This window comes from Sminthopsis crassicaudata, chromosome 5 (assembly GCF_048593235.1).
Source record: "Sminthopsis crassicaudata isolate SCR6 chromosome 5, ASM4859323v1, whole genome shotgun sequence".
Classification (NCBI taxonomy): Eukaryota; Metazoa; Chordata; class Mammalia; order Dasyuromorphia; family Dasyuridae; genus Sminthopsis; species Sminthopsis crassicaudata.
The window spans coordinates 195076107-195089903 of NC_133621.1; the positions used below are offsets into that span (position 1 = coordinate 195076107).

The following is a 13797-nucleotide window of genomic DNA, read 5'->3' on the forward strand; positions in this document are numbered from 1 at the left end:
TGGTAACTAAATATGCAAATAATACTGCTGAAATAGGTCAAAAAACAGAAGGGATATACAAAAACTATTGTTATATATACTTAGAAAGAAGAAAATCTGTAGAACTTCTTTCAAACATTCATATAAAAGGACAGTGTTGTTATATGCTAAAGCTGATCATAGTCAACTTACTTAATTTTTATGCTTTAATTTCCTTATGTATAAAATGGGAATAATAATACTTGCATACTTAAGAGTTTTTCTGAGGAAAGAAGAGCTTTGTGAACCTTAAAGTACAATATAAGTATGAGCTGCTGTCATCCTCAAGCTCATTTTTAAATACAAATCATAAATGAAAAATTATCTTCATTTAGTTTTGTTAAAACTTCAACATAATAAATTGTAAAGAAAAATATAAGTAGTAAAAGCTGAGTTACTGTAGAAGTAGCTTGTGGGTAATATATCCCTGCCTTAAACTCAGCTATATTGTCTGATATTGTCTGATTACCTTGACACATGTCCCTTACTATTTGTTTAAAAGAGGTTTTTCAATTACTGGCATTTGTAAATAAAGTGCCATAGGTATATCTTAAAAAGAGAAAACTCATAATTAAATAGCAGCTTTCTAATTCCCTACCTAATTCACTAAGTTTATAGATCAAATTTAACATTATTTTTGAGTTTAACTTTTTTTGCTATTAGGTTTATTTTCTTATTCATGTCACATTATCAGAACTGAATCAGAGAAATGAGTAGAACAGAGGAAAATAGCAGAAGACAAAAATCTAAAGAACTCAAAAATTCCCAAGGGAAGCAAAAAGTAATCTGAACAGTAAAGAAAGAACAGAGTAGAAATAGTTTGTTCTTTAGAACAGTAAAATGTAAATGACTACAAGGGGAAAAAAGGGAAACCTCAAGATACTGATAATTTTAAACTCTTAGCATATGAATAATTAAATAATCTACAATGCTTGAATCAACTGTCAAGTCAAGGCTGTTAAACAAGAGTTATTATCTATGTCTATTGTCCATGAAGCAAAAGGACAAGCATTCATTTTGTCTTTTTTCACTTACACTGCTTCAAAAAGGTGTTAGAAAGGAAAAAACTGATGGATGGGGAGGGAATAGGCTATGTAAGTAACATTGTATTTTCATTCTGGTGATCTGTGAAAGCCATCAAATATTTCAGAAAGTACTGAGGAAATTAAGTTGCTTTTTTTTTTTTTTTCTTAAACCTAGTCTGTTTTGTATGAAGGAAAAAGGACTCATATAACATGGTAACTTGAGCAGTGATTAGGAAGAGAGAAAAAAATTACAACTAAAATAAAATAATAATATAATTACAAATGAGTTAACGAGAGATTATTTTGACTTAATGGAAAGGAAAGCCAGACAAGAGACAAAATACAAACTATATGCTGAAGTTACTAAAGCAGAGTGCTAAAATCTAACCTATTTCTACCCTTTCACACTGTAAACTACATACACAGTAAAAACTATGCTAAATAACAGCTTCTTCACAAGTTGTTTTTTTTTTTTTTTTTTTTTTGAGATTCAACCTAATTCAGGAAACATTTATTCAGGGCACTATACAATATGGGTGATATTTAGAAACTAACTTAATAGATTCAATAATTTTATAAGTAAATAAAAGTACAAAACATAGATAATTAAATGTGCTGTAATAGAGAGTGCGACAAGTGCAAAGTACTTTAGGCATAATACAGGATATCTAAGCCTGCCACTAGGCCCACTAAGCTAAAGACGAGGTGAGCAAAGACTTTCATGAAGGGAAGTAGCACCCATGTTATGCCTTAAAGGTCAACACATGGAGGCAGGGAGTTGAGGATGGAAATCCATTCCAGAAATGGGGTTGACAAAGACAGAGATGGCAAAAGTCAGAGTAAGAACAGAAGGGATGTGGGTGAGGTAAAGAGTTCAGTTTGCCTGGAACATAAAATACATGAAGAGAAGTAGTATGAGATAAGTGTTGAAAGATGGATTGGAGTCAGGTTGTGGAGTGTCTTGAATACCAGGATCAGGATGACAAATACTAAGTAAATTTGGGCATAACAATGACAACTGACACCTATTTATAGTTTACCTTTCTCTTAAATGCTAAAAGATGCTCAACAAAAGAAATGAGAGTGGAATAGTTTCTTTGTAAGTTGAAATGGAAACAAATTTCATTAAACTCTATTATACTGGGATTTTATTCACTGCTAGATCATGTTGAATACACACACACAACACACACACCGAGACCAGAAATTCAGTAACTTTAAGAACTTCCTTATGATGTGAATGATACTTGAAGAATCCTACTCTCTTAAATCTGACAAGATTGCTTACTCTTATACGCTATGGAAGAAAGACTGAAAAACCAAAGTTGTCATAAAGGATAAAGGAATGGAATAAATTATATGGTAATATAACTTTCCTTCATAAGAAATAAAGGATCTCCTCAGTTAACAAGAATAAACCTCAAGTGAATTATCAGAAGCCTCAATTAATTACTATTTAGCTTTTCTGAGATCTCCTTTAAGATGTTGAGAGAAAGCCTTATACTATCAAATTCTTGGAGGGTAGACTAGCTACAAGTATAGAAGCAAGCAGCAGCAGGATTAGATAGGCTGAATATGGTCTTTGTATACATCCAATTAAAAGTACTAAAGCTTCTCAAAATCCCTTTATTTATTGTATATGCTGCAGTCAAATCTAATACATTATACCTCTAAATAATACTACTGATCCAATTCAATTTGTCTACAAGACCAAATCTAAGTAAATTACTATCTGGGTTACTGAAAGAATTGGTGGACTCAATTGCTGATTCAAACCAATTGAAATTTTACTTTACCTGGCTTCCTCATCTGTACATTGAAGAGGATTGGACTGGATGATCTGAGAAGTTCTAGCTCTGAACCTATGATCCCATCCAAACTGTCTCCTTTAGTGACTTCAGGAGCTAGGCCCACTGAGCATGTCTTTGCAAACAACTCCAAAATTCATAATTCTAAGCCCTTAATCTCCTTCTGTAACTCCAATACAGCATCACCAACTACCCACTGGGCATCTGAGATATCCTGGCAATTATTCCTATTCTGCATTTCAAAACTGAACTAATTATCTTCTCTTCTAAACATATCCCTCCTCCAGACTTACCTATTTTCCCTGAAGGTACCACCATTTTTCCAGTTTATCCAATTTAGGATTCAAAACCTTGGGAGTCATTTTTGATTCTTCTTTATCTTTCAATTGACCATCTCTTCCCATCTTCTACCTCATCCCTATCCAATTCACTGCCAAATTTCAGGGATTCTATCTCCATACAACTTTTCCTTATTTGTCTTATTTCACTTCCAAAACCACCATTCTAGTTCAGTGTTTATCATCTCCTATCTAAAATACTAAAAAGGTCTACTTATTGGTTTACCTGCTTCTAGTCATTATCCTTTCCAGTATATTATCCCCAACACAAGTCTGACATTATCCCTTGCTCAAAAATTTCCAGTGGCTCCTTTTGCCTCTAAATTGAAACACAAACCCCTCACCCTGAGTATGTAAAATCTGTCACAATATGGTTCTAGTTTATCTTTCATATTGCTCCCCTTTAATCCTCCTGGCTCCTTTTGGCCACTTCATTCTAACACTAAAGATATCTCCTTATGTAAAGTGTAAATGTATTTATTAAGACTTAATTAAGTAAATCACATATGTCGTATTCATGAGTTTGCCATGGAAAGAGCAAGTGACAGACACAAGAAAGAGACAAAAAGGGAGACAGAAACAAAAGAGAGAGCAGATATAGGTCTCTCATGGGATGGAGAGAAATCTGCACAGACAGAAACAATCCAGCCCTTGTTGAGCAGAGTGACGGGCCCTGGATCCTGCCTTCTGGGAATGGACAGATTTCTGGAAATCACACCACATGTAGGAGGACTATGGATCTAACTGGAACGGATCTCAGGGCCAGCTAGTCTAACTCCTTTTTATAGATAAGCAATCTGAGGTCCAAGGAGGTGAAGAAAAGGTCAGGGGTGGATGTAAACCCAAGATCTCTGACTCCAGTCACAGCCAATGCTTTCTGTTCTATCAGTAGCTCAGGAGAAAAACATTCAGAAAAAGACATTCAGAACATGCAAGGACATGCAGAAAAGGACATTCACAACATAGAGAAGTAAATCCTGACCTGGCCCTTATTAGCCAGAGAACATGACTCATTCACATTACAGCTAATTCTTGTTGATGAGTTATATGGTCAGCAGGGACAGAGGAAAAGGGGTTATCTCAATGCTGAGATCTTTTCCTTCTTAAAGCAGGCACTAACAGCCCTCTTAAAGAATGAAGATAGGGGCAGCTAGTTGGTGCAATTGGATAGAGCACCAGCTCTGAAGTCAGGAGGACCTAAGTTCAAATCTGACCTCAGACACACTTCCTAGCTGTGAGAGACCCTGAGAGAAGGTAACAATATCTTTGAGTGTGGAGTGCCATGTAAGTCCCTGGGGAGGAGATTGGCCCACCAGAAAGGGAAGAGCTCAACTTTATCATTAATGAGGTTTCTGTGTCTTTTTAATTTTTAGCTCTTTTGTTTAAAGACTGTTCTGCAGTCTATATTTTATCTGCCTGAATTCTTACAGTGGAAGCAGAGAACACTTTTACTTTTCTATAAAGACAGAGACCTGAGCTATTTTCTGATGCTTCCACAGAAGTTGTCCCACAAAACCAAACCTGGTCTAGGTAAATAGAAAACTGCATTCCTGAGTCATGGGTTATACCAACTCAAAAGGCACCATTTAGTAAATAAACCTAGTAGGTATCTATCCCTTTCCAGCCTTTGTTCCATTAAGTGATCAAGGAAAAAAATCTACCTTGCTTGAGAAAAGTCAAGATCATCAAAGAACACAATCTGAAGGAGTCTGGCACTGGGAAAAACAAAACAAAACAAACACACACACACACACACACACACACACACACAACACACACACACACACACACACACACACACACACACACACACACACACACACACACACAAAAACAGACTATCTTACCTGATTATCCAATTTTAACTGCCGGAGTTTCATATTTTCATCTTCAAAGGCTCTGTTAAAAAAACAAACAAAGGAAGAAAAAAACTTGTGAAAATATGGCTATCTTCATCTCATCCATGTACTTGCCCCTTCAATTTCTCTCAAGGCAATTGTTGCTATTATTGTGTATGATGTTCTTGTGATTCTGCTCAACTCAGTATCAGTTCATGTTTTTCAGTCTTTTCTGAAGTCATCCTGCTAATCCTTTCTTATAGAATAATAGTATCCACATACCATAACTTATTCAGCCATTCTCCAACTGATGGGCATCCACTCAGTTTCCAGTTTCCTGCCACTACAAAAAGGACTGCCACAAATATTTTTGCACATGTGAGTCCTTTTCCCCTCTTTATGATCTCTTTGGGATACAAACTCAGTTGTAACAGTGATGGAAAAAAGGTTATAAATAGTTTGATAGCCCTTTGGGCATAGTTCTAAATCATTCTTCAGAATGGTTGGATCAGTTCACAACTCTACCAACAGTGCATTAGTGTTCCTGTTTTCCTAGTAGATCACAGATTTTCAGCCTATCAGGAATTATAGGCCTATCATAATGGGAAATTCTTCCTAAAAACAGTTTTTAAGTTATATTACTTTTTACAAATGGCTCCAGACTACCCCAACACATTAAGAATGAGTTCTTGCTACAGTGTTACCAATATATATGCCCAAGAATATTAATTGTCTGTATTTATCCTAGCACTGTTATATCACTACTCCTTCCTGGATCTGAGGTAGGAATGAAATGCTGAGCTATGCTGAGATTTAAAATTTTTGAATTAGTTAAGTTTTGTGTCAATGTAGCTACAATTAAGATCTAATAAACTCCAGACACTTAGTTATGCAGTATTTTCTGATTCTCCAAATCCTATTTTTATATTTTAGAACGCTGTGTGGTTACAAACAATTTCAAACTATTCAGACTATTTCCTTGACCAATCTTCTAGTTTCATAACCCTTCATAAACCTTGGTTTGCTCTAGGTCTCAGGGATTCTTATTTCTATGTCCCAAATCCAGCCTTTCTAGATTTAAGGTTTAGAGTGCTCAATCTTCAGTGTTCTGTCTGGTGTCACAGTACTAGGAGCATTGGAGTCCTTTAGTATGAGCTATTCCAAGCAGAGTGCTGGGGATACCTTGTATGTAACCCGTGTCCCTTTCACATTCAAGCCCTGCATTGATTCTGGTTTTGCTAATGGAAAGCTGACTCTGCAGTTCTGAAGCACATGCCACTTAACATCATTTTAACTGGATTTCTTCATCATTGTATGGTCTGGTATGAGCTTCAGGAGTCAATATTTGAAAATTGGGCCATTCAATTGGGCAGCCAGCTTGGCAGGAAATCTTTCCCTGGCTTTAGTATATGACATTAATGCATACCAACCCCTAACTTTAACTATAGTCTCTCAAATTATTTTTTAAAAAAGAGAGAAATATAACTGGAAGCTGAGTTATGGGGGAAGAGGGAAAAAGGGAGGAGAAAACCAAGATGGCAGAGTAAAGTCAGGAAGCTGCTCCAGCTCTCCTAGTTTCCCTTAAAAAAAAAAAAAAACACACCTGAAACGAAGCCTCTGAATAGAGTCTGATGGAATGAAATCCCTCTCCAGTTCAAGACAGATTGGGAAAATTTCAAGAAAGGTCAGTCTCAATGGGGTGAAAAGGGTATTCAGCCCAGCTCAGATAGATTCTGGGAATCACAGCAGATCAGCAACTAAAATCTTCAGTCATGGCCCAGTAGAGAAATAGATCAGGGGCAGCCTCAAGTCCTAGCTTAGAAGGCAAACTCTGGGAAAGTAAGTCTTTGTCTGAACAGAGCAGCCAAGCTACCCCCTAAAAACACAAGGAGGTACTGTGCTCACAACCAAGGCTCAGAGCTGCACAGGAAACTTGGTACAGTGCCCCCTTTGCCCCAAAAGCAGAACTCAGCCTTAAAAGTAAAAAAAGGAAATACTAAAAGAAAAGACAATGAGCAAGAAACTGAAAAGAACCTTGTCCATGGAAAGTTATTATGGTGACAAGGCAGACCAAAACACTAACTCAGAGGAAGACAGAATGTCCACAGCAGAAACCCCAAAGACTGATATGAATTGGTCTCAAGCCCAAGGAGGATTCTTGGAAGTGCTCATAAAAGACCTTAAAAGGCAAAAAAGTATGCATGAGAGAGTCAAAGTTTGGAGAAGGAAAAAAATTAACTGAAGAAAACAACTCCTTAAGAAGTAGAATTAACCAAATGGAAAAAGCGATTCAAAAGCTAACTGAAGAAAATCATCCATTAAAAACTAGAATGCGGCAAATGGAAAACGAGATAACTGAAATAGCCAAACGAAAGCTTGCTAACAGTAACGTAGGCTAAATGTAGGCTAGAAAGGGTAGCAGGAAGCCAGGAAGACCCAAGTACAAATTTCACATGTGACAGAGCAGTTGTATGTAAGACTCAGGCCAAGTCACTTGTCAGTACTCTTTATTAAGGCTTCTTAAATTTTTTCTACTTATAACCCTTTTTCACACAAGAAATTTTTATGTGACCCTGGATACATAGTTATACAAATCAAATATTTACTAAAAATAAATCATAATTTCATAATCCCCATATTCACTTACAAGATCCCATTTGGGATTGAAAACCACAATTTAAGAAGTTGGGGATCTAGATCACAGAGTATATGTTAACCATACATGTTAACCACAAGAGTTCCTTGCCAGAATTAGATTAAAATATAATTGAGAAATATTTAACTAAACAAATAAAAAATACAATAATATAAAGATGTTGTTAATACATGGTTTTCTAAATCACCATTTGAGATCTACTCGAGTTTGTTACCACTTCTATATAAAATTCTCTGACGGTATAGTAGAGCTTCAGGTCTAGTGCCTAACTAGATCTAACTAATCTCTGTAGCAGTTATTTAATTCTGGTCAATGAATAATTTAATGTATTTGGATTTCTATGACTTTTACTATAATTTTGAAGTAAAATTTGTACACACTAATTCTAGGTCAACTTTTACAATAAAACTAGAAACAGACCTCTTCTCTATCTTATAAATAAATAAAGGGTCCTTAATAAACGTTTTTTTAATTTGCTGTTTGGACTATAATTCAAGACTTTCTTAAAGGTTATTCCATACTAAGAACCTTCTAAACTAATAGATTATTTAGTGACAAGGAGTACTGATAACCTTTACAAATCACGTAGGGCATATTTCATAGTATCTTAGGAAATGAAAAGGAAGGGCAATGAAATAGGGAACTAATGAAGAAAAATAAATGATTTAATCAAGATCAAACAGGGATGTTCACTTTAAAATTTAGGGTACCTGATTCTCAGTTCATAGTCTTTCCACAGATGTTATCATATGGAGCTAAAACTTTTAGAATCTTTTAGATTTTGTATTTAGATCTCATACTAGGCTCCCTAATAGTTTACAATCAATTGGAAATGTCTAATTTATAAAAACAATTTATAAGCAAGTCACTGGAATGGATATAATTATCTAATTTAGCATGGCACTTAATTCGCTAGTTCAGTAATGTATTTACTAGAATTCCATGAAATTCACACCTTTAAGAGCATACTTTTAAGGAGTTCCCACAAGCCCATTCTCTGGGAGGATATAGAGAGTCAGGATTCAGTCAAGGGGAGAACTTCAGGGAAGCTTGAGGAGATTCAGAGCCAGGATTCAGTGGATTTCCAAGTCCAGGAGATTCACAAGTCTAAAGGAAAAGCCTGCTCATGGACTTCTGGGAGAGTCACAACTAGGATTGACTTCCGGGAGATTCACAACACAGAAACCCACAATCCCACACTCTTGGAGGCAGAGTCAGATTCATTCCATTTTCCACCTTTGTGCTGGATGGAGGCTTTGGATTCAGAGGGAACTAGAGGCTGAAGCTGGAAGAGACAAAGGACTAGCAGCAAGAGCTCTGGGAACCAAGGAGAGAGATAGGCCTCCAAAAAATTAGCTGAGCCCCAAGTGAAGGAGTTAAGATTTTGGAAGAGACAATAAAGAAGTTGGACTTAAACTCCTGGCTGCATTTTGGGATTATTGAACTGACCTGAAACTAAGGCTGCTCCCAGAAGCTCCTCAAGAAACCTGCTCCCAGAGAACGATTACAATTTAGAGAAACAGAACATTATAATTATGAATTATTTATCCAATTTATAGCATTTATGTTGCTGGCTATTTCCTTATGATGGAATGAGTCTTCTGTCACTTATAAATTTGCTACCAATAAAACATTTCATTCTTGAAAACTAAGGTTAGGAAAGGGGAAAGAAAAGGTATAAGCCTATATACTACGCTTTATTATATGGTAAATCCAGACAGAACATAGCTTAGGTCGAGTCTAACCCAATCCTTTTACAACTGAAGAACCTGAGATCAGAAGAGATTAATTTACATGAGATCAGAGTTAGTAAATAGTAGGGCCTAGTGTGTACAGAGGATTATGCCTATATTTGAGTGCTCTTTATTTAAAATAACTCTCTCTGACATTATAGAACTCACAATCTAGGAGGAGAATGACATATACAAAAATAACTATAATATGAAACAGAATATAGTCAATGCATTAGAGAGTTACAAAAAACTGAGAGGCACATTTGTAATTAAATGTAAATGTTATGGGGATAAGCTGGGAAAGTGAGAATAAATAGAAATTTTCAGGAAGAAGGAAGATGTGAAAACCTGGGAAACACTTCTATGAACGATGCCCAGTGTCACACTTCAGGAGCTCCCTCCAGAATATACCCTACCTTGGTCACCTTCTCCAGCTTCTCACTAGGCCCAGCTCCCTATGTCCCCTTTTGCCACCATTACTCAAGAATCTCTTCTTTTAAGGTTTATTTCATTCATATCTTTGTCTTAATCATGTCATTTCTTGAGTCATTCTTGTTTCTTCCTTAAGGAGCTCAGTACCTGTCTCACAGATGGCTACTCACTTCTGGAAGCCCCCAGGTCACCAAACCCAGGTGTGAATCTGTTCTAATTCAGAAGTAACAGTTATGCCCTAGACTTCATTACCTACTAAAAATATGCCACAATTCTGAGCTCTGAAATTGTTTCTGAATATAACATCCTATCCTTCTATTGCTGCTTCATTCTTGAGCTATATTCTTTTATTCACATATTTTAAATAATTACATTTATCACCTACCTTTTCTGTTCCTAATAAATGCTGATGAAGCCTTCTAAAGGCAACTGACAATGAGGTTTTTAGGGCTTCATGATCACCTTTTTATTCTTCCCTAATTGATACTGTTTCACACATTTCACAGAAGCTATTTCAAACCTTCCCTTTCATCTCTATCCTCTCCTTTTTGCCTCAGAATATTTCACCACTTACTTTACTGAAAAAAAAAAAAAAAAAAAAAAAAAGGGAAGTCTTCCTTTGTAAGCTACTCTGAAACCTTAATATTCTCTACTTCATCCCCTATTTCTTCAAGTTTTAATGAAGAAACAACTCTTTTTGTTGTCAACACAATTTCCTTTAATTAAGTCTTTTTTTGTGGGGGAAATATACTGTCCTAAAAATAAAGATTTCAGGTAGCCTGGATGTAGTCAAATAGCAAGGACTAATAATTACACAAAGTGGAGTAAATATGAGAAAGGAAAGTTTGAAAAGAAGTTTAAAAAAAGGCAGGATGTAAAAATACTAATTTTTCCTACAAAATTGAGCATAATAAGGTTAAAATATAGAAAGTGGAGTAAATATGAGAAAGTCTGAAAAGAACTTTAAAAAAGCAGGATGTAAAGATACTAATTTTTCCTACAAAATTGAGCATAATCCTTTGGTAGAATTAAAGGCCTTTATATATTTATAATGAGAAACTATTGCTAAGTCAATTTTTTGAAATACAAATTAGATAAGGGAAACCTGAAACAGTTTTAACTGATACTGAAAAAACAAAATATGAGAATATTTTCTTATCTATACGTAAATAGTGAATAATGGAAATAATAAATACCAAATAACACAAATGGAAGTGTCAGTTCTTACATTTAGTTGAATTAAAATTAGACTAAGAATGTATGCTGAAGAATATGAATAATAATATGACATTCAGTAAAAAAACAGTTTAACATCAAATTATTTAAACCAGGTATTGAAAATTTCTGAAAAAAAAAAAAAAATGGGAAGTGATAAAAGAAGTAACATTGACATGGACTAAAATTTCTTCCAGTTAACTGGGTCTTAAACCAATCATTTCCTATATCCTTTAGGAGCTAGTCTCCTTAATCATTCTTTGTCCCCAGCAATTTAATTTTTACCTACTTATCTGGTTTCTTCCTTGATGCTGACAAACACACCCAAATATCTCCCTTCTTTAAAGAAAACAGAAACAAACCTTTCTTTTAATACTACCATTCTCTCCAAATTCTTAGGGTTTCTATATCTTGCTTCTATTTTCTCACCTTTGACTCACATCTTTGCAGTTTGCCTTCCAAGTCCACTATCTCACTGAAACCACTCTAAGGTTCCAACCAATCTGCTAAATTGATAACCTTTCTTCAGCTTTAATTTTAATCAATTTCTTGGCAGCTTTGGATCTAATTAACCATTCTCCTCCTAGACATACTCTCAGGATACCATCCTTATCCTTTTGATGCTTCTTCCAACTACCTCCTCTTAACTACACCTTCTCAATACACTTTGCTGGATTATCACCCACTTCCTGACCTCTAACCATGGTTGCCTGCCAAGGTTTTGTTCTGACCCTATTCTTTCTTTACACTTTTTCTTGATGATTTTATCAATATCAGTAGGTTTAATTATCATCTCTATGAAAATGTTTCTGTACCTATATATTCAACATTAGTTTCTCACATTTTTCATCTGCAATGCCAGTCTAGTACCAGTGCAATGTTGACCAGGTACATCCGATGGACTAACTAAATGAACTATTTAACTACAAGTAGTACTCCAGTCAATAAATACTCTTCATCCACTTAGTTTTTCCTATATGCATTGTTAAACCAATTTCTTTTGAATGAAATGGGCCTCATTTAGAATGTCTAAAATATTCTATACTTAAATGTAATATGTATATCATTCCAAAACAGAAATACTTAACCATCTATAAGGAATCCCACTTCCATTTGGACCCTGTAATAGGGCATCATCATGAAAATGTTGAACACTGTTCCCCAAAGGACAAAACAAGAAGCAATGGGTAGAAGTTGCAAAGAGGAAATGTTAAATTTGATGACATGACATTATTAATAGTTAGGGCTGTTCAAAAATAGAATGAACTACTTCAGGAACCAATGGATTCTTTCTCACTGGTGGTCTTTTTTTATGCTTGGCTATTTTTAAAAAATTTTATTATATATTTTATTGTTGATGTTATTACTTTTGGTGAGACAACTGGGGTTTAAGTGACTTGCCTAGGGGGACACAATGTCTGAGGTAAGTTTGAACACAGGTCCTTTTGACTTCAGGGCAATGCTCTATCTACTATGCCATCTAGCTGCCCTTCAGAGGAAGTCTTCAAATAGAAGCTCAATGACCATTTGTCAAATGATATAATGGTTAGACTATATGGTCACTGAAGTGCTTCCAACAACACTAATATTCTAACTCCATTTTATAAGTATAATCACCTCCTGGTGACAGTGTATGACAACATACCATGAAGCACTACAATTTCCAAATTAAAATTTTGGCGACTCCACAGGGCAACAAAGGACCTGGTAAGGTAAAAGTAAGTAGTCTATAGTAAATTACAAAGATTAATCAATCATTTAGTATTTATTAGATATCTACTGTGTCTCAGACATAAGAAATGGCATAACAGTACACATCAAGAACATATATAATCAGGAAAATAGGTACTTGACCTGATTAAAGATCACATCATTAAAAAAAAAAAAAAAATCACCTGAGAACAGAATCGGGTATCTTTCATAGCTATTTCTGAGGGAAGAGTTCTAGATAGAATCATAAAAGAAAAAATTTATATTACATGAAATTTTTATACTGACAATTTTTTTTTTTTTTTGGCAAAATACAACCAAGATAAGAAGGAAAGATGTCAAATGGGAGGAAAAAAGCTTTGAATAAAATATTTTTGTTAAAGCCAAGATATCCTAAAATTAAGTCTAAGAGCCATTACCTAATGGTAAAATGGTCAAATGCTAATAAACAAAGTTTTCAAAAAAATTGCAAACGGTTAACTATAAGAAATAATGCTCAAAATCAATAGTAAAAGAAAATCAAAACAACTCTGAGATTTGATGTCATATCAATAAACTGGCAAAAATGACAAAAGTTGGAAAGGTCGTTAAAAAAACCAGGCAACTAACTGGCCAAGCAGTAAATTAGATTAACCATTCTGAAAAGCAATCTGGAATCATGGTAATAAAAAGCCTAAGATACTCATTCATATTTTTTGACAGAGTTCCTAACAGAGATTGTACTGTTAGGTATAGATCCCAAAGAGCTCAAAGACTTAAAGATCCCATACAGACATATACATACATACATAACATATATGTATGTATGTGTGTATATATATATGTGTATTATGTATATATGTGTGTGTGTGTGTGTCTTTTTGTAGTTTCTTTCTTTTGCAAGGAATATCCCTTCTGGACAGGAGAGATGAAGCTAACGTAATAGAAAGGAAACTATTATTTTAAGTCTTAATTCCAGCACAATGAGTAGAAATCCTCTATAAGATTTATAGGTAGACATTAATAAGAACAGACAGTAAGAAAA

At 34.9% G+C, this 13797-nt stretch overlaps 1 protein-coding gene across 2 annotated transcripts in view; it reads right to left on the reverse strand.

Moving 5' to 3' along the window:
- TULP3 (TUB like protein 3) overlaps positions 1-13797 on the reverse strand; it is a 47568-nt gene that overhangs the window by 27471 nt on the left and 6300 nt on the right. For both annotated transcript variants that reach the window (XM_074269284.1, XM_074269283.1), the window contains exon 2: positions 5037-5088. In XM_074269284.1, coding sequence (XP_074125385.1) covers positions 5037-5088 — 52 coding nt within the window. The remainder of the gene's footprint in view (positions 1-5036; positions 5089-13797) is intronic.